This window comes from Zonotrichia leucophrys, chromosome 1A (genome assembly GCF_028769735.1).
Source record: "Zonotrichia leucophrys gambelii isolate GWCS_2022_RI chromosome 1A, RI_Zleu_2.0, whole genome shotgun sequence".
Lineage (NCBI taxonomy): Eukaryota > Metazoa > Chordata > Aves > Passeriformes > Passerellidae > Zonotrichia > Zonotrichia leucophrys.
This window is the reverse complement of record NC_088170.1, coordinates 9,764,374-9,784,336: the sequence shown is the minus strand read 5'-3', so window position 1 is coordinate 9,784,336 and position 19,963 is coordinate 9,764,374. Positions and strand designations below refer to the sequence as shown.

The 19,963-nt window shown below is 38.1% G+C and overlaps 1 protein-coding gene across 1 annotated transcript in view; it reads left to right on the top strand.

Annotated features, from left to right (window-relative positions):
• MYBPC1 (myosin binding protein C1) overlaps window positions 1–19,963 on the top strand; it is a 49,617-nt gene that overhangs the window by 2,778 nt on the left and 26,876 nt on the right. The window contains exons 3-14 of the mRNA XM_064729972.1: window positions 3,789–3,821; window positions 4,187–4,222; window positions 4,864–4,899; window positions 7,211–7,318; window positions 8,417–8,565; window positions 8,916–9,033; window positions 10,063–10,114; window positions 11,647–11,703; window positions 15,144–15,310; window positions 17,348–17,480; window positions 19,036–19,160; window positions 19,765–19,870. Of these exons, the coding sequence (XP_064586042.1) occupies window positions 3,789–3,821; window positions 4,187–4,222; window positions 4,864–4,899; window positions 7,211–7,318; window positions 8,417–8,565; window positions 8,916–9,033; window positions 10,063–10,114; window positions 11,647–11,703; window positions 15,144–15,310; window positions 17,348–17,480; window positions 19,036–19,160; window positions 19,765–19,870 (1,120 nt within the window). The remainder of the gene's footprint in view (window positions 1–3,788; window positions 3,822–4,186; window positions 4,223–4,863; window positions 4,900–7,210; window positions 7,319–8,416; window positions 8,566–8,915; window positions 9,034–10,062; window positions 10,115–11,646; window positions 11,704–15,143; window positions 15,311–17,347; window positions 17,481–19,035; window positions 19,161–19,764; window positions 19,871–19,963) is intronic.

Sequence of the window (19,963 nt, the reverse complement as noted above, 5' to 3'; positions counted from 1 at the left end):
ACCATCTAGATGTGAGCTTTTATATTAGCTATATGTAAAAGACTTTCTGCATCTTCATAAGTAGCAGATTTAGGTACTTCCCTGAATGGAAACAAAATGGGAAACATTTCATATCTGAATTCCACAGCAATTATGCAATATTTGTGTGCCAGATGTTGTGTCCTGTTTGCTGATAATTTCTGAGATAGACTGTAGACACTGCAGGAACCTGAAATGGGCCTGTGCTGGAACCTGACATCTAGGAAAGAAATCTTGGTACCCCATGTAAATCCCATAGTCCATCATTTCCACCTCATCCCCAAGAAAATATTCACTGATATTAGGAAGATAGAATATACCTATCTGTGTGTCTGTTTTACTGTTCTATTTCTTTTTGGTACTTATTGTCTGTGTGAAATTACATATTTATATTCCTTTGTGTTCACTGTAAAGTTATGAAATGAAAAACAGCGTGGTAAATTCTTTGTATCTCATGGTTATTTTCCTGTAAATTAGTAGCTCAGAGCAGTAAACATAAAATTTTCTTTCATAAAATAAATCAGTTTTAAAAGATCTATAATGATGTTGTAAAAATTCAGGATATATGTGATCATCTTTTTATTTTTGGAGAAACAAAGTGAATCAGTACAAATCCTCCAAATTTACTACATAGTCTTATATTCATTCAATTTAAATGCTTGTGTCTTTGTTTTTAATTTTAGCATTATCTTACAGATTGAATATGTTATAATTTTGTTCCCGCTTGCTGGAATAACAGTAAAATTTTATTATAAATTTGCTCATTCCTTTTTTTAGGTCCCATCCAGCCATTCAGAGAGCTACTAAAATTTCTGTATATTTTACTAATAGTTTCCTCTAGTTTTCTTCCAGCCATCTACTAAAATGTTCATTGCATGTGTCATCCTTGTATTTTCCCAAGTTTCACTTATCCATTCATCTCCCTACTAAACCCTCCCCCCTGTTGGTATGTGCTTCATTTACCATCTCCAAAGTGCCAAGTCCCCTTGATGGGACTGCTGGATTCCCTTTGAAAATCAGATTGGTAATTGAAGTCAACTAAATTTGAGACTCTCAGTCTTGCTGTGCTCTGTAATTTCAGCACGAACAGTAGAATAGAAAAATAAAATTATTTACAATTAATAGGTTTTTGACACTCCTTCGCAATGTTGAGTTTGCCAGCAATGTGGCTGATGGCAGAATAGCAGCTTCCATTTTGTGTGGGATGTTTCAAACCAGGGGAAAGTAGGTCTAAAATTCTTGATACCAGCAGCTCATATATAAGTCAGTAATTTCTTTATTTTGGACATGTATTTCTACATTTGCTGTGCCAGCAGTTGGAAATTTTAATGTTTAGGTTACACTAAATGTGTTTAGGTTAGCTTCTTTGGAGATATGGAAAGTGCCTTCATCCTGAAGAATCTATTCCTGATCCAGCTCAGTCTGCTCCACAGTTAATGTCATGATTTAGAAACAAGAAAAATAAACACTATTACCCTATATGTTAATGAGAGTGTGCCATAGACAAAGAATAAAGTTTTCTATAGAGTAATTCATCTTATCAGCCTGCTGTCAAATGAATCAATTGATTTCCCCATAACAAACTCTTATCATGCAAGAGATTGAAAAATACATCCCATTAAAAGTTTACTTGCAGAAGATAAGGGTAGTGAACTAATGATCATAGTTCTACTGACAGATCTGGTATTTTTGCTGTTTTTCTAATCTTCAGATAGACTTTATTTTAGCATAAACAATCATTCATCACAGAAACTGAATTGGCTGTAGCTGCTGAACCAAACTCAGTCCATTTAGTCCTAGAAGCCTGAGATGGAAGGAGTGATGGATTGATAATTACCCATTTATCAGCCTGAGATGGAAGGAGTGATGGATTGATAGTTACCCATTTATCAAAACAAACCCTCCAGCATGTAGTGTTTTCATACTCTTTACATTTCTAAAACATTCAATTGGGCTTTCATCCTTATTCTTCTGACGTGTTTGTTTGCTTGTTTCCTTTGTTTGTCTTTGATGTTAACATTTTGTTTGAAAAATGAGAGATTACCCTGGAGAAACCCAACCAATCCCCCTGCAAAACGAATAACTTCTTTTTGGGTTTTTTACTTTTTCAAATGATTAAATGAAAGAGAAAACTGAGTGATCCTTTCATAACTTGATTATCATACATCATCATGTAGGATGCATTACATCAAATGTTTTGTGCTGGTCCTAATTATTTTTTTTCAGTCAAATGGCTCTTTGAGCCATCATCAATCACAATGGTGACATCATTGACCAAAAGAGCTGAAAGCACACTTAATGCTTTCATGAAATATGGAGAAATATTTGCAGTGGAAGCAAATAGCCTTGCATCCATTTAGCTGCTTATGCAGTATGTTAAAACGTCTGACATGACTTAATCATTACTGTGCTTTAACTGAAAATCAACATTTTCAACATCTGCTTGTGGCATTGGATGATACAGCTCATGAGAACTCTTCCATTACTCCTGGTGGTTTTTTTTGTTTCTTTTTTTCTGTGAATAAGAAAAGATATTTGCAAGATAACACATTAATCCTTCATGTGTAGACAAACCTTTTACAACTTTCATCCTCCTCCCAAGGGATCTTTAAAATGAAGTTTGATGAATCATTAAAAAGGAATGAGTAAAATGTTATGGTTGAAGTAAACAAATTCTATTAACAGACTTTTAATTAGGCTTTAGTGGTTAAACAAATCCAAAAATTCAATATTGCCAGTGTTAATAAAAATGCAACTATATTTCATATGTGCTTTTGTCATGGTTATGAAATTTTTTCTTGAAAAAATATCAATAAATTATAACTTTAAGGTCAAAATCAAAGGATAACTTCAGATTTAAAATTTCATTATGGATACACAAATACAAGATATAAAAAAATCCAACCCCCAAAAAGACTATCCTTAAAGATGTGGGTTAATATTTTTCCAAAGTTGATCTTGTTTAACTGTTCTCCATTTTGAAGTGTTCTATAGATTATTCTCTCATCCTGTATAAAAACATGTTATCTTCATAAAACTTGTATATTAAATTCTAAATATATGTGGTTTATTTTTATCTTTCAAAGGATACTTTGGTTATTTTCTTACTTTTTACCATTAGGATTTTAAGACACTATGACCTTTTTGCTTATTTTTGTCAAAGCTGATCTCTGAGGTTTCTAGTCAACATCTAAAATTCAAAGAGACTCTTGTAAAGATGGTCTTTACCTTATTCTGGTTTTCCAGTAATCATGATTACATTATTTCCATTTAATGCCCATTTCAGGTTTTTCTCAGGCTTTTGATTTTTATAAATATAAGCCTCAACATATTCTGTATGACTAAAAATTTTCTATTTTATAAATAGATTATATATTTTATAAATATATAATTATATAATGTATATTTTATAAAATATATAAAAATATATAAAACATTATATATTTTATAAATATAAGCCTCAACATATTCTATATGACTAAACATTTTAAAATATCTCAGTAACAACTGCTTGTAGCAATTTAATACCTCATGACAGTCAACTTTTAGTGTGATCAAAAGGAAAATCCAGCATGGTGATAATAGTTCTTTCCTTATTTAAAATTATTCTCCTGCTGATATGAGGAAAAAATGAGTTGTGTATTCCTTGCACTTTAAATTAATATTATACTGTAGAAATTACAAAGTATAAATAGAGGGGACTAGTTTTAACTTTTCATATCTTGATTTAATAATGCTGAATGCATATGTGGTGCACATTTTAATTGCAGACGTGGTCATCAGAGAAATGACATCTTCCTCAGGTTAGATATGTGATTCTCCTTCATTTCATTGTGGCTTTCTTATTGTAATTACTGTGGATTACATCTCTAACAAACAGAATCACTCCGCAGCTCTCATATAAACTCATGATTTAATCATAGATCACAGCCCACATCTCATCTTGTTCTTTACTTGCTTGAAACATCAAGGTTTACCATTTCAGCTACTGAATTATGCAAAGCTTCTCTCATCAGTTTGAATCTTCCATTGTGAATGCTCCTGAATATTGCAATTTATTTCCCTTTCTTTTGCAGGTTTTACATTTTCATGTAGTTGTTTTAAAGCAGATGATCGCCTGTGCTTTCAGTTTCTTCATGTGCTTTTTCATTTGTATTTCTTTTCACAGATGAAGATGACACCTCAGTTAGTACTCCACCAGCAGGTTAGGACTGTGATAATGCTTTGTGTGTGTATGTATGTATGTATTTTTCTCTTGAATATTAATGAAGAAAGAGTCCAAACAGGCAGACTGAACTCAAAAGATACAGCTTAGAAAATTTTTTAAAGTGCCCTATATTTTATTAACCTCTGCTCAGAAGTACAAGACCCTTCTATCAGTTAAGTCCCTTTCCAGTCCTGTCTTGAGGTCTTTAGTAAATCTCCCAGCAGAAGGTAAAATATTGGTTAGTAGATCCAAAAGCAACTCCAGATAAATAAGTATACTGTTTAAATAATCAAAATACTGTCCCTCAGACAAATATTGAGGAATGAAAATTCCTCTTTTACCTGGAACTACACAAATCATAGAAAAAGCATCCGCCTCATGTAACCTTTCTGAAGAAACTCTTCAATGGAATTAAACTAATTTAGATATTTCTAGAGAAAATTGGGGAAGATTTCTGGGGGTTTTTCTTAGCTGTTCACATTTTTTTGGTATTCACGTAGTTCCTCATGGATATGGTCCCAAATATTTAGTCCAATCTTCTTGTATGAAGAATCAATGTTCTTAAAATCCCAGTGATCTGAGGCCAGTAAAGCTGTGATCTCTGAGCTGGTGTCATCTAAGTTGCTCTTCCCTTTCAGATGGGATGTCTAAGCCAGCGGAAAGAAAGGATTCAGGTGAGACCTCCTGAGAAACACTCCCAAAATTACATAACAAAAATACTTTCTAGACTTTATTTTTAAAAGATAATACTTTATTTTTGTTGTTTAGACAGCAGCAAACTGTAGCTGTTGAAATAACTCAAAGTACCAGGGCAAATAAGATTCCAGCAGCTGAACCAGGAGTGAGAAGGCTGTGCTGCACAGAACAGGACATGTGTTTGGCACATACATACATACCTATCTATCTATATCTGTGTCTGTATAGATAGATACATAGCTGTTCCATTCCTCCTCAGCCTACAGGAATTCCATTCCTACATCCAGCCTCACACAGGTCCCAGAAGACTGGGAATCCCACACACAGCTCCCAGAAGACTGTAGGAGAATGGCTTCTTCTCACACCTCAGAGGACGGTGGGGAAAACTTAGCAAAAATCATCATAACCTCTTTCTTCCTACCCTGGCAGGTAACCCACACTGCACCCACTCTGGTGGTTTCAGGATTTGCAGCCTCTGGAACAAAATGAGCAGCTGGTACTTCAACCATGGTTATGGACCTGGCATAGCCGCCTATGCCAGCCTGCGTCAAACCCTCCCCTCCTTCTCTTTGTTTAATTAATATCTAGAGGTGATGATAATATTTAGATGTTCCTTTATGTGGTACCAAATTAATGACTCTGTGTAAGCTTTTTTCCATTTATTAATATCATTTTTCCATTTATTAATACTCTTTTTCCATTTCACCCCGTGGTGTGTTAGGTTTGTTGCTGCACGTGACCAGATCCTGTGCTATCATCACTTCATCCTCTTACTACCAGTAACCTTCACTTGTTCTCATGTTGTTTCCATATATTGCCATCTCTGAGTGGTATAATCTAAAATTTTAGATTATAGAGAGTATATATAGATCTGTATCTATATATATTTGTGTTCATTTATGTCTGTGTAAATCATTCCATGTATGTGTGTATATATGTGTACATACATGTGTGTATATACATGAATGTCTTCACCTGTGGGAAATATTGTACAAGCAGGCATATACAGAGGTGCTAGGCACACCACCCACAATTGACTGAAACACTAACACTTTATAGCAAAGTTATCTAGCATTTTGATACCTTTTTAAAATCCATAATAGGCTTTAGGATAATAAAAGCAATTTGTTTGCATTTTCCTATGGTTGCCATGAGCTGCGTCGCGTTTCTGGATGGTAAAAATTTTCATGAGTTGAAAATTTTTCACAGCAGTAATCACTACATATCAGAAAGACTATTCTGATCTCTAACTTGAATTAGTTTCCTCTCTGTGCTGGCAATAACTCCTCAAAAAACAGAGATGTGACATTTGGACTTCAGATTGGAATATGAGACATGAGCTTTGCCTCTCTGCAGAAAGTGAGCACAAAAGAGACAGGCATTCACCGCCTTTCTCTCCTTGTACTTTCTGCAAGGAATCAGTTTTGACCATGGTTTTACACAAGATGTAATGGCATAACACAAAGCTAGGGCTGTCCAGATAAACAGAAAGAATCACTGTTTATCTGGACAGGAAAAACAGAATCACACAGCCCACCTGGTACAGTGCTCTGCCCTGAGGAGAGCACACTTTTGCTGCTTCTCTCAGTACTGTTGTTCCTTTTCAGTTCCAAAGTCCCATTTTCCAGAAGGGAAGCTGCTGTGTCTGAACATATTTCACAATCATTTCCATCTGACAAACTACTTTTTCCATAAAATATCACATAAAATTCACATGGCAGGATATGGTATTGACAGATCCCCACATTCTCTGCTTCTGTCATGGAAGAAAAGAAGCAAGTTCAGAAGTGAGCTTCATTCCTGCCCTACTTTGCAGACATAGAGGAAGAACCAGCTTGTACAATGGACTTAGTTTGGGTTGAGAGAGATCCACTGAAACTGTGCATCAGATGTAGGGATTTTTGTGCTTCTAGCTGTTTGTGTTTTCAGAACCTCTATCTCTTCTGAAAAACAAAGAGCTGATTTTGTGCATCACCTCTGTAAAGCACTCATGGTTGAATGCTGGTGCCCTTCAAGTTGCTCAGTGCCCGTCCTGGCTGATCAGGTTTCCCTCTCTTCCTCCCTGAGTTTCATTTTCCATCACCACAGAGGTAGTGCTCTTGCAGGAACTGTACACAATGTGACAGCCAAGCAATGGATGTCAGTGTGAACAAAAACTCACAAGTCTTTCAGGACATCAGAAGAGAAAGGTGCTAGGGCTAGAGAGTTTAGGAAGTTCAGGTAAGTGTACTTTGGAGGGAGTGAAACACCCTCAGATCACTGATATTTCCCCTTCTGTCTGCACCTCAGTATGGTCTCTTGGAGAAGGAGCTCCAGAGGAGTCGGAGAAGCGTGATGATGATGCCCAAAGATCCACTCTATTCGTCGAGAAACCTCAGAGTGGAACAGTGAGTGTTGGTAAGTGCCTGGGAACAAAACCAAAAGCCACTCCCAGAGACAGAGGCTGAGCTGGGAATGGTGTGGGCAGGTTCTGTGGCACTCAGCTTCTGCCCTCAGCTGCAAGAACTGCCTCTGGTTTTAGCTGGATGGGAACTCCACTCTGAAGGCAAAAAGACTGTATTCAGAGAAGTAAAACCCCAATTGTTTAATTCAAAACAAGCTCAAAATCTAATAATTTACTGAGGTAAATTTAGTAAGAGGTACAGTTTCTGGGGAAGAAAGCCGGTATTTTGATACTGTTGGCTGCACTGTTATCAAGAAGATCTTATGCAGAATATCACCGGCCGGGGTCTATGTACAAATCACAAATGGGATGGGACTGCTGGGAACGTGCCTTGAGCTGTTTTATTTTCTAGCATCACCCTCATTACATGGCTATACAATGGGAAGATGCCATCAGCTTGCATCCCAGGCAGCAGACCAAGAACTTGATGTTACAACTTACTTTAAAAGTTTTTTGACCAATCACACAAAGCAAAAGCACATTGGCAGTAGTTCTATCCAACCACTATAAGCACACGTACCTTTGGTTAAAACAATGCTTGCTTATTTCAAATACAATACCTGCTTGTAAGCCTTCAAACACAATGTACAGAGCTTCATTATTAAGCTTCAAACTTCCTAATATCTTGCTAGAGAAACTTTTCTGCAGCTTAGAGAGTGATTCTAGACAAGCATTAATACACAGACCATTGTTCTATTTGTCTTTGCTTTTCTACTTTTTAAATACTCTTTCTGCTGACCTATCTCATGGCTGCTGCTTAGCTCTAATCACAGTTCTACTGCCTCTGAGGCCTGCCTTTTGCAGCTTTCCCAAAACCCTCTAATTTTGTAGATTTCCACGGCAGAGTAGCAGCAGAAAGCTTTCAGACCCAAAATCATTAACCTCTGTTCTACTGCAGTACTTTCATAGTCTGTGTGACTCCATCTGACTCTTAATTTTGTGGTAGAACACATGGTGGCTGAATGGAACAAAAGTGAAAGGAACTTGTAGAGACGCAACTGACCAACCACGTGTTCCTCAACAGATGCGTTATTCTTTTCTCTTTCTGAAAGGTGGGAATATTACATTTATAGCCAAAGTAGAAGCCAAAGATCTTCTCCGAAAGCCAAACGTTAAGTGGTTTAAAGGAAAATGGATGGATCTGGCCAGCAAAGCAGGGAAGCACCTGCAGCTGAAGGAGTCCTTTGAGCGTCACACCAAGGTGTGTCTTCACTTTTCCTTCTTATGGGGGCAAAGCTCCAAAGAGAGTTTAAAGATCAGTTTAAGGCAACAGGCAGAAGTTCAAGAGCAGTGGAGTCTAACCCTGGCTTCAGTGGTGATCTCTGACCCTCTGCAGAAGCAGATTTTCTGCTCTCCCAACTCAGGACAAGTAATGGTGGGGAAATCAAAGTTTTCTGATGCCATTTCTGGGTTCCAGTTTCTTTTCAGAGCCCATTATTTGAGTTGTTCCCTGTTTATGGTACATGTCTGAAAGACTCATGTCATGTTTTAACCTCTGCTTTGCGCAAATGCATTCCCCCATGTTAACGAATTACTATGCTTGATTTTTAGATTCATACATTTGAGATGCAGATCATCAAAGCTAAGGAAAACTATGCAGGGAACTATCGCTGTGAAGTGTCTTACAAGGACAAGTTTGATAGCTGCTCTTTTGACCTTGAAGTCACTGGTAAGGTTCCATTTGTATCTGTAAAGCTTTATAAGCTTCCCTTCCCTTCCCTTCCCTTCCCTTCCCTTCCCTTCCCTTCCCTTCCCTTCCCTTCCCTTCCCTTCCTTCTCCTTCCTTTCCCTTCCTTCCCTTCCCTTCCCTTCCCTTTCCCTTCCTTCCCTTCCCTTCCTTCCCTTCCTCTTCCCTTCCTTCCTTCCCTTCCTTCCCTTCCCTTCCTTCCCTTCCTTCCTTCCCTTCCCTTTCCTTCCTTCCTTCCTTCCCTTCCCTTCCCTTCCCTTCCCTTCCCTTATTTTGTTCAGACCCTTTAAATGAAATAATACTTAAAACGAACATTTTTAGCATAGAGCTTAGAGAATTTTCTTGTGTCTGTAATTTATTGCCTAAATGAACACTGGAATAGATACCATCTGAGACATTAATCCAAAAATTAGAAAAGCTGGCAGGTAAAACCAGTATTGAACTCAAATCAGGCTCTGACACACAAAACTCAGGGTTTTCTGTGTGTGCTTAGAGGTCAGCAAGGCGAGGGGCCAGACTGGCTCCATTCATTTACTGTCTGTGGATCAGAACCATTTAATCTGATCCAGGCTGTCCCAAAGGGGTAATTCCCACATGGGGAATGAATTTCTCCTTGCCCTGACAATAAATGTGAGTCTGTAGCTGCAGAGGAGACTGACTCTGTCTCCTTCCTCTGATGCTGAGGAAGGAGAGAGCACAAGATGCCAGCAGGGGAGAAAGCAAAGGAAATGAGGAGACAAAAAGGTCAGAGCCTGGGAATAAGGCAGGCAGGGGAAGGGAGAGAAACACCAGATAAACAAATCTCTGCAGAACTGCAGAAAGTACTTCAGAGAAATTATACACTTAACACTGAGCATCTTTGCAGATACCAGAACCTAGTGCCAAAGGGGAAGCACAAATGCTGGTCATGCAGCAGGAAACTCAACAAATTTCATATTCCAAATCACACTCGTTACATAAATTATTACATATAATTGTGTTTTTAACTCCTGTGTTACCGTTATTTCATAGAATCTTCCCAAGCTGCTCCATCCATTGACATCAGATCTGCTTTCAAAAGAAGGTAACTTCAGTGATCCCATCCAGCTCCTCAGTAATGGACATTGATAGCATGCACAGAACTTGTGTCAGATAATTGTACTTGATATAAATTATAAAACTGTATTTGTAAGCATAGATTAAAGAAGTGGGATTTTGAGTAATTGGTGGTGGTTAGAATGAAATAGTTACAACACACAAATACTACATATGATATTAAGAACCCCTACTGTGAAATTACAAGTGTCATTAATTTAAAGGAAAATTGAACTTTTAAGTCAATTAAATATATGTTTCTTTGGAGGTTTTAAAAAATGTATTTTCGTTTTTAAAATGTATTTTCATTCACTAAAATATTCTACTGCATATTTCCTGAAAGCTGTCAGCCACAATTTGAAAGTTCCTGCTCCCAATCCTGCACTGATTAAAAGCAGAGAGAAAATTCCCTCTGATTTCAAGAAGACAGGATTTGGCTTTGTTACCTAACAATAAATACCATCAATAAGGAAAACCAGCAAAGAGGATAGCACAGAGAATCTAAGATAAAGCATTGTGTCTTAAAGTTTGTTATCTTTTTGATAAAGTAGCAATTCTAACCAGTATAGGTGTCATCTCTTTATGGTGAAATTATAAAGAATATATCAAATGAAAATACTTTACAAACAGATAATGAATGCAGTTTGTTAATTTACAAGTAAAGCTGTAATTCAGAGATAACTGCTTTTATTTAGGGGGCTTTAATTTAAAGGTAAATACAAAATATTATATTCAAGATGCATTTCCTTCTTTAGCACATTTTAAAAATGCAGTAACTACGCTGCCCAAGCAGACAAAGATATCTCAGTATTTTCTGATTTTCTAATATCTTGCATGTAAAATCTTGATTAAATTTCAGTTAAGATTTGCACTATTTTTCCCTTTTTACAAATATTTAGGACATTTCTTTTGTCTATATGTGCTCTATGATAAGGTAATTCTGCTAAAGATCACATCATAGAAAGAAATGCACCTTGATAGGACTGTGATTCTATCTGTAAAAATGGACAACATTTATTCTTTTTTATAACTGTTTTCTCCCTTCATTTAGGGAAAGGTAAAATCTTAAGGTTAAGTACTTTTCAATCAGTATTTGACAGAGCTATGCATTGTTAAAAGCATCACCCAGCAATGCAAATCTTTGTTTTGTTTTCACAGCAAGAGATCAGCACAAGCCCTTTGTTTTGTCCACTACAGAAATGAAAAACAAAGCTGGTTGTGTTGACTAGCTGCCATTTGTTTGTGTTACTGAAATCTAACACAAACCTTGGCAAATTTATGTACTCAGTTACAAAAATTTGCCATCAAAGTATAAGAAGAAGCAATGCAAACCTTTGTGTTATTTTTCACAAGCGCCTACAGAAACATAATCCGTGTGAAAAAGCATACAAGTTTGTGTTGGTTTTATACAATTATTTGTGTTTCTGGACATTGTTGAGTGTATGAGAAGTGTAGAGCAATGAGTGTTGTCTAAGTCTTCCTGTATTAAACAAAGATTTGATCTTTTTCTGTCAATAACAGTGGTGAAGGACAAGAGGATGCAGGAGAACTTGACTTTAGTGGTCTCCTGAAACGTAGGTGAGAACCAAGTGGTGCAGTGAACAGGTGTGGATTGCAAAGCATTAGGTTCACCCACAGAAACAGTCAGGTGTAGCATTAATAACTCCTCAAGGATTTTGTGACCTTTCAGCTTTTTAATGTTCCTAACTGGTTTTTATTCTCATAGTATAATATGCAAATGTTCTGTTATTTTTGCCTCTAAGTGTGCAGAAAAGAAAGCTCAGATTTGTGCTGGGAAAAGAAGTGAGCCTCAGCCTAAAGAGCCCAATAACATTTAGTTCACTTGCTATTTATTTTGTGTTTGCATGGAAAGCACAGGGGGGAAATTTCCTTCACAGGGATGAGCAGTACAGAAAATTGAGTCCGGTGCAACAGTAAAAAAACCTGCAAGGGTTAAATTTATCTCTGTAGCTACATCCTCACTTGATTTTATAAGCATCCTGATATGAAAAAAATCATATATCATGCTTTCAAGTCATAGATATTGGTATAATTATTTTTAGGGGTTTTTTTAAATATGTACAATACCCAAATGCTCAGTCATGTTTTATCTAACTCAAATGTTTTGATGGAAAAAACCTGGGGTACATGTTTCTCTGATTTGCCTTGAAAATCTGGTGTTATGATAGTTATGTCTCTAGTTATCTCAGATCTTAAACCCAGTTTAGTCTTTCACTAGGTTAGGACAAGATAGTTAATTCATCACCTTTTAAAATCAAGCAGAGAAATTCTATATGCCATGGAAATCAATGACAGCTGATCACAGAGAACTGGAAAAAGGAATTACATCCGTTTTCTCATCTACCACTTACTCTAAAGGAGGAAAATCTGTAGCATTAATTACATTAAAAGGTCACAAAGGGCTCATTGGCTATGAGGGTGAGAATAGCATTTAAGCAACTAAAGCACAAAGGAAAATCTGAAGCAGAAAGTAGACAAAGAATTACCTGGACCAATTCTAATCCACCAGGTCTTTGTTTTTTCAATCTTCTCATCCCTAATTAGGACCTTCAGTTTGTCTTTTCATCCTACTAATCAGACTTGCCAGTTCTCATGACCGCCTGTGTGGTGTTTCCACAGTAACATGAGAGATGCATGTGAGAGGTCTTGGTGTTTTTGTGGAAAAATAAATGTGATTTAAGAGACATAATATCACTTTACTAACAATTAACTCTTAAGATTTGTAAGATAAATACTGTCCAGCCTTATAAACATGGAATATCTATTGTGTGTTTAATGGATAAAGTAAATATTTCGTTTTTAGACACCATTATTTGACTTTGGTCAAATTGGTTCACCTTGCTTCAGGCCCTGAAATGCAACCTCATATTTCTGAGCTTAATTGAATAAAATTGTTAATTAAGCCACAGTGTGGATATTAATATCCATGTGTCTGGATATTAACATCCATTATTAGGAAGACAAATCCATGGCTTTATTTCAATTTTTACAACAGGCAATGTTGGAGGTGCATTCTTTCTCTTTTTTTTATGGTTGTATGACCAAGGAAAGACCTAGAACTTTTCCCTTTTGGTTCATACTATTTGAAACATGTTTTTTTTAGAAAAAAAAAAAACAACCAAACCTAAATGCATACAATCAATATACTGTCTACTTTCTAATTTTCTGCTGCTTGGCAGGCAGACGTATCAAGTCTTATCTCAGTAAGCCACACTATGACTGGATAGTCTTTGTCAATGCAGTGGATCAGTAGCACCATGACATTCCAGGAGGCACAAGATCTAAAAGTCACTCAAATATTTAGGTCCTCGTTTTGTTGGTTTTTGGTTTTGGGGTTTTTTTTGGTTTTGTTGTTGGGGTTTTTTGGGGGGGTTCTTTGGGTTTTTTTTCCAAGTACATCTTGCAAAAAAATGCACATATTTAGGAAAGAGATCTGAAAGTGATTTCATAGCAAGGTGTGCAGTCAGCCTGCTCAGGAAATACCTTGCTCTGTTTGGCCTCTGGCCTCAGCTCAAACTACTGAAGTCTCAGAACAAAATTGGCTTGCTCTAAGCATCAAAATTCATTTTCCAGTTATGCAAGAGGAAAATGAGCCTGAAATTGAGTCTTCCAGTCTGGTTGAAAGTCAGGATCCTCATTCTCAACCACTGCCTGATTTAAAGGGGAGCTTTATTTGGATTCCCCCAGAGTGGATGGAAAGGATAAAAGGAACAAAGTACAGAATTACATACCTGAGATTCTCTAACTTACGTTGCTGTCTCAGATTTATTCTGTTTGAAAGACTGCTCAGGGAGAACCTCTCCTCCTTTTTAAAATTACAGAGATATTATGAAAATTAATAAACTTCATGGACTAAACAGCAAAGTGGTTTCCATGGTTCCTCATCCAACTATGCAGAGATTCTCAGGGTCTTTAGTGCTATTTATGTATATGTCAAAGAAAATTGTCTCTTTGACTCCGTAAAGCTCAGCTCTAATAGTGCCTCATTGCAAAACTTGGTATTTTTTTTATTTTCTTGCTCTGTTCTCAAAAGTACTGATTTTTTTAGACAAGCTAAGTCAAATTGGAATGATCCTGGTCTGATCCTAATGATATTACAGGAGGAAAAATCTAGATTTCTTCCTCAATTCCAGTATTGTTCCAGCAGTTCACTTTTTTGAGCTAAACTGTCAATCCAAAAAATATAATTTTGTTTAGGATGCTTTCATTGTTCTATCATTTAATGGCTGCCATTGAGAAAATAATTATACTTCTCTTTATTGGTTGTCTTAGCCTGGAGTTGCAGATAGTAAATACAGCACTAAAACTTCTGTGTAAAGCTGATTCCTCACACAGGCCTCTGAACACATGTCCTGCTCTTAAGACTGAGATACACATGGAAGTGAACACATCCATCCTTCAAGTCCAAGCTGGTGTGGAAATCTCCAGTTCCTATTAATTTGACAACTTTAAGTAATGCTGAGAAGCAGTGGTGTAACTATAAACAGACAAAGCTTCCCCTGAATGTCCTGTTGCCAGTCACCCACAGCAGCAATTACAGGGACTCAGGGTTTGGAAACATATATATAAAATTTCTATATAATTTTGAAATGTACAGATTAGACCCAGTGGTGCCATCATAAATTATGATTGATTCCACTCAAGTTACAGCAGATAAAACAGATTTAAGTGGGATTAGCCTGTATGCTATTACATTTTCAAACCGTGGTTTTTGGGGAACATTGAAGCAATATAAAAATTCTCATAAGTGATTGTATCAGGAAAGGACAAATTAAAACTTGCATTCCAATTCTGCCTTGAAGAAGTGTAAAGGAAGGAGTGAATGCCATTCTGAGCTACTACAATCATATGGAAGGAAGTAAAAAAGATATGATGGCAGCCTTGAAATTTTGGCCAAAACATTTCTAGCCTCACCATAGATTCAGCTTCACCTATTTTTTATGGTTTGATTAAGCCTCGCTGACTCTTGCCCCATAATTTTATTTTGCTAACGCCAGGGAGGTCAAGCAGCAAGAGGAGGAGCCCGAGGTGGATGTGTGGGATCTGCTGAAGAACGCAAACCCCAGCGAGTACGAGAAGATCGCGTTCCAGTACGGCATCACCGACCTGCGGGGCATGCTGAAACGCCTGAAGCGCATGCGCAGGGAGGTGAAGAAGAGTGCAGGTGAGGATGGGGCAGAACATCCCTGTGCTCTGAGGTCACACACACCCATTCCTGGGGTCTATGGTCACACACAGCCATTCCTGTGCTCATTCTCACACACATTCCTGTGCTCATTGCTCACACACAGCCATTCCTGTGCTCATTGCTCACACACATTCCTGTGCTCATTCTCACACACAGCCATTCCTGTGCTCATTGCTCACACACAGCCATTCCTGTGCTCATTCTCACACACAACCATTCCTGTGCTCATTGCTCACACACATTCCTGTGCTCATTGCTTGCACACAGCCATTCCTGGGCTCACTGCTCACACACAGCCATTCCTGTGCTCATTGCTCACACACAGCCATTCCTGTGCTCATTCTCACACACAACCATTCCTGTGCTCATTGCTCACACACATTCCTGTGCTCATTGCTCACACACAGCCATTCCTGTGCTCACTGCTCACACACAGCCATTCCTGTGCTCATTCTCACACACAGCCATTCCTGTGCTCTGTGCTCACACACATTCCTGTGCTCATTCTCACACACAACCATTCCTGTGCTCATTGCTCACACACAGCCATTCCTGTGCTCATTCTCACACACAGCCATTCCTGTGCTCCCTTCTCACACACAACCATTCCTGTGCTCATTCTCACACACACCCATTTCTGTGCTCCTTGCTCAGTGCTCACACTCAGCCATTCCTGTGCTCATTGCTAACACACAACCCTTTGCCTTAAAACCCAAATATGCCTCACTTCCACACAAAAGAACTTTCACACTACAACTCGTTCCTGTAAGGAGTCAGTCAGAAGGAAGCTCTGGTCCATGGTGGAAGCATAAACACTTGATCCAGCTCAGGGCTTACCTAAAGTATCCCTCCCTCTCAGACAAACACTGGTTCCATCGGGAATAATGTGCCCCAGGTGTGTGGAAAGGTGTTACCTGATCAGGCAATACAGAAATTAGACCTTGTGTTACCACCAATATCTTCTGCTCTAAACAGAGGTCACTCCAAACACAGGCAGTGTCTGCTCTTCATAATCTCGTTTTGCACTTAATCTCCATTGCTCAGAAATCCCAGCTGTACCACAGACCCTTCTCCCTGCACTGGGTGAGGACATTTAGGCCTGTCTGTCCCCATCAACCCTACTGAATAGTATGAGAGGTGTAATTACATACAGAAATATATATATATACACGTGTCACCATTGAGCCTGAAATTACACAAATTCACTCAAAGGCTGGTTTGCAGGAGAAGTACATTTAATACGAAAAATGCTGTCTTTTATAGACAGATTCGACACATTCTATTTGATTGGCTAGCTAGAAAAAACATCTTTCTCACAAACAGTCCTAGAGAAGAACAGAAAAAAACAGAGTAGAAAGCCATCATTTCTGTGACTCCCTAAAAAGTCTCACAAGTCCACTGTGGGAAAATGAAACCTGTTTTCTCCTCTCTGATCAGGCCGCTGCATCCACATACATGTTTATATAAAATACATGTTATGCCACAGAACATGTTTGCACACATGCATAAATACAATTATACTATTGTGGCATCTGCTTGTTCCTGGGCAGCATTTCAGAACTGAATGCAGTATATACATTTCCTGTGTCACTGGTTTCCTGGAGGTGTCCTTTTTATGTGGGTGAAGTCCTCCACAAATCCAGCTGTAATCCTGATACACCCTCTTTCTTCACATCATAACATATGTTATGGCCATATTCATTTTTACATTCATTTTTATTTATTTATTTCATTTGATGCATCTAGCTGTTCCTATTTTGAATACAGTCACACTGCAAAGTCTTGAAGAGATGCCAGCTTGATGTTGGTCAGGATAACCAGATGTGCACAGCTTTGTGCTTTTTCTAGTGTTTCTAGATGATTCCATGCAGACCAGTGTGAGAATATCTTATGATGCATAACATTGTGTGCATGTATTCTGACAGCTTTGATGAGATTTATGCAGTGTCATTTCAGCATCCATGTTCTTGTTTTCTGACCTCATGTTAAAATAACTCTTGACTTCCACAACAGCTTTTGCCAAAGGCCTCGATCCTGCATACCAGGTGGACAAAGGAGGTAAAGTCAGATTCATGGTGGAACTAGCAGATCCAACAGTGGAGCTCAAGTGGTACAAAAATGGCCAAGAGATACGACCAAGTGCAAAGTAAGTAATTTTAACTTATGTGAGCAATAAAATGGACACATCTCCTCCCTTGACAAGTTTGTTGCCCAGATCTATCTCTTTGTTCAGGCTGCACCAATTTTACTGCTGAATTTCATGATATGTAAAGAGTATGCAAATGATGTTGTGTTGCTCAGGACCCAGAAAAGTACACTGTAGGCTAAATATAATATAGATTGTCTCCTTTGTCTCAACTCAAAAGTCTTATAGATCCTCAAAGAAATGTGGTGCTGTTTTCTACTCAGTAGTTTTCAAAAATGAGGAAGCACTGCCAGTAAATAAATCACTTGTCCTTGGTCACAATCTTTCCACAGTAATTTTTTGCTAAGAGCAGAGATTTTACATCATATACTTACCCATAAACCCTAAAAAAAGGGGTGTGAGTTTTGTTTCATCTTTCACTACTCTGTTAACACCCTGAAGTCACAGCCTGCACCATCAGTCATGAGCAACAGGTCTAGTCTACACAAGCTTGTTCACCTGAAAATTGGTTTATTCTCTGGCTTTTCCTAGAAGTGCAGGTGCAGACATTTGAGTACATGCAGAGCAGTGCCTGGAAGCTGATCCCAATATTTTTTGTGGGCACAACCAGCTCTTACAACCCAGTGCAGAAAACCCCATTCCACAGGCAGAGACACCTGGGGAAGATGTGCATAACAGTGTAATGTTTATCCAATATTTCTCAGCAGCACAAAGTCCTTGACAATTTTTCCTCTGTCCAGTAAAAAAATATAGTAATTAACAAAAGACCTTTTTTACAGAAATGAGGCAGATTTCCTTCATTCTGTTGAAATCAAGAAAGGATTTTGGTTAAAATTCATACTTGACAAAAAAATGGATGATGGAGCACGTTTTCTTTAGCCCCTGTATCTGGCATGAGCAATCCAGAGGGGGTTTGCAGGCAGCTCTATGGATTCCTCCCCAGCAGGAGGGGCTGGCTTGAGGGCTCCAGTGCATTTCTACCAGAAGCAGCTGTCAGATGCTAACGAGCTTTGGTCATTACAAACCTGGAGCAGATCTAAACTGGTGACATAAAGGTGAAAGGCTCCCTATCCCATTACCAAAACCCCATATCCCATTACTGATATCTTGTGCCATCTGGCCTACCAATAATATTAACCTCTTAACTTTGGCTATTATTACACTTCACAAAAATGTTGGAATGAGTGATGGTGTCCTCTTACTGGTTATTTTCAGCTTTACTCATCTAGAGTTTCAGACTCCATTTTATTTGCCACCATTTGATTCCAGCTTCTTTTTTCTTTTTTAATTTCTTCTTTTCATATCACCCAGACCTGGGATCTTGGAACAGGCCAAAAGCAGTTCATTGTCACTCTACACCACAGCTCTTTTTTTTTTGATAGAAGTCTATGACAGCTCTGTTGAAACTTGGAAATTGCTTCCAAGGACAATTTTCCCAGTACTGTGTAAACCCCTGTACTTTTGCCTCTAAAAATCCCTACAGCACTTTCCACATAAAGCAAAAGATGTCCAGAAGTTTTGCTAATGTGTCTTTGCTGCATTCCTGTCCAAACAGATACATTTTTGAGCACAAAGGAAACCAGAGAATTTTGTTCATCAATAACTGCACGATGACAGACGATGCTCGCTATTACGTAACAGCTGGTGATGAGAAATGCTCCACAGAACTGTTTGTGAGAGGTAACTCTGTCAGCTTGGTGCTGTTTCACCTGCCCTAAATTTATGTGGCTTCTTTGGCTGCAACAGAAATTATCAGGGAGGATCTGGTTTGGTATATTTTTGAATTTGCATTAGCAGCTGTTAGGATCACTTGGTATTTCTGTGATCCCTGGCCATTTATTTTTTCCTCATCCTGTAGTTAGCAGCTTAGTGAAAACCCTGAAATGGGGATACACTCAACTTGGTACTGTGCACTGGACTCTGATATTGTCCAAGTGCCCTCAGACAAGGCTTTCTAGAAGCCGGTTTTCATTCCATTTGCACTGATTTGAGGAAATACTCTATCAACATTTATGAATGGGAGGCTGTATCTTCACTCTATTTGCTCCTATGGTGTTGATTATCAAAGCAAAACAGGTATTAATATGAAGAAATGTTGCTTTCATTGAGCAAATTTCCTACTATCATTCTAAAGAGCAATTTTCTGATTTAAGGCAGAAAAGGCTGTACTGATGCTCATATTAGAACTTGAAAATAATACTGCCTTCTATAGCGAGATTTAGAAAATCTCTTTCACTTGGTGTTCCCTCTCAGATCGTAAATCTGTATTTTTTTCTTTCCAAAGATCCTCCAATTTTGGTGACCAAAGGCCTGGAGGACACCAGCACCTATGTTGGTGAACGAGTAGAGCTGAGCTGTGAAGTGTCTGAGGATGATGCAAATGTGAAATGGTGAGACATTCTTTGAACAGCTTCCATGAAAATGAAACCCAGAAGATTTTAATTGTGGGCAAAAATGTGGGCAGCTTTTTCCTAAAACAGTAA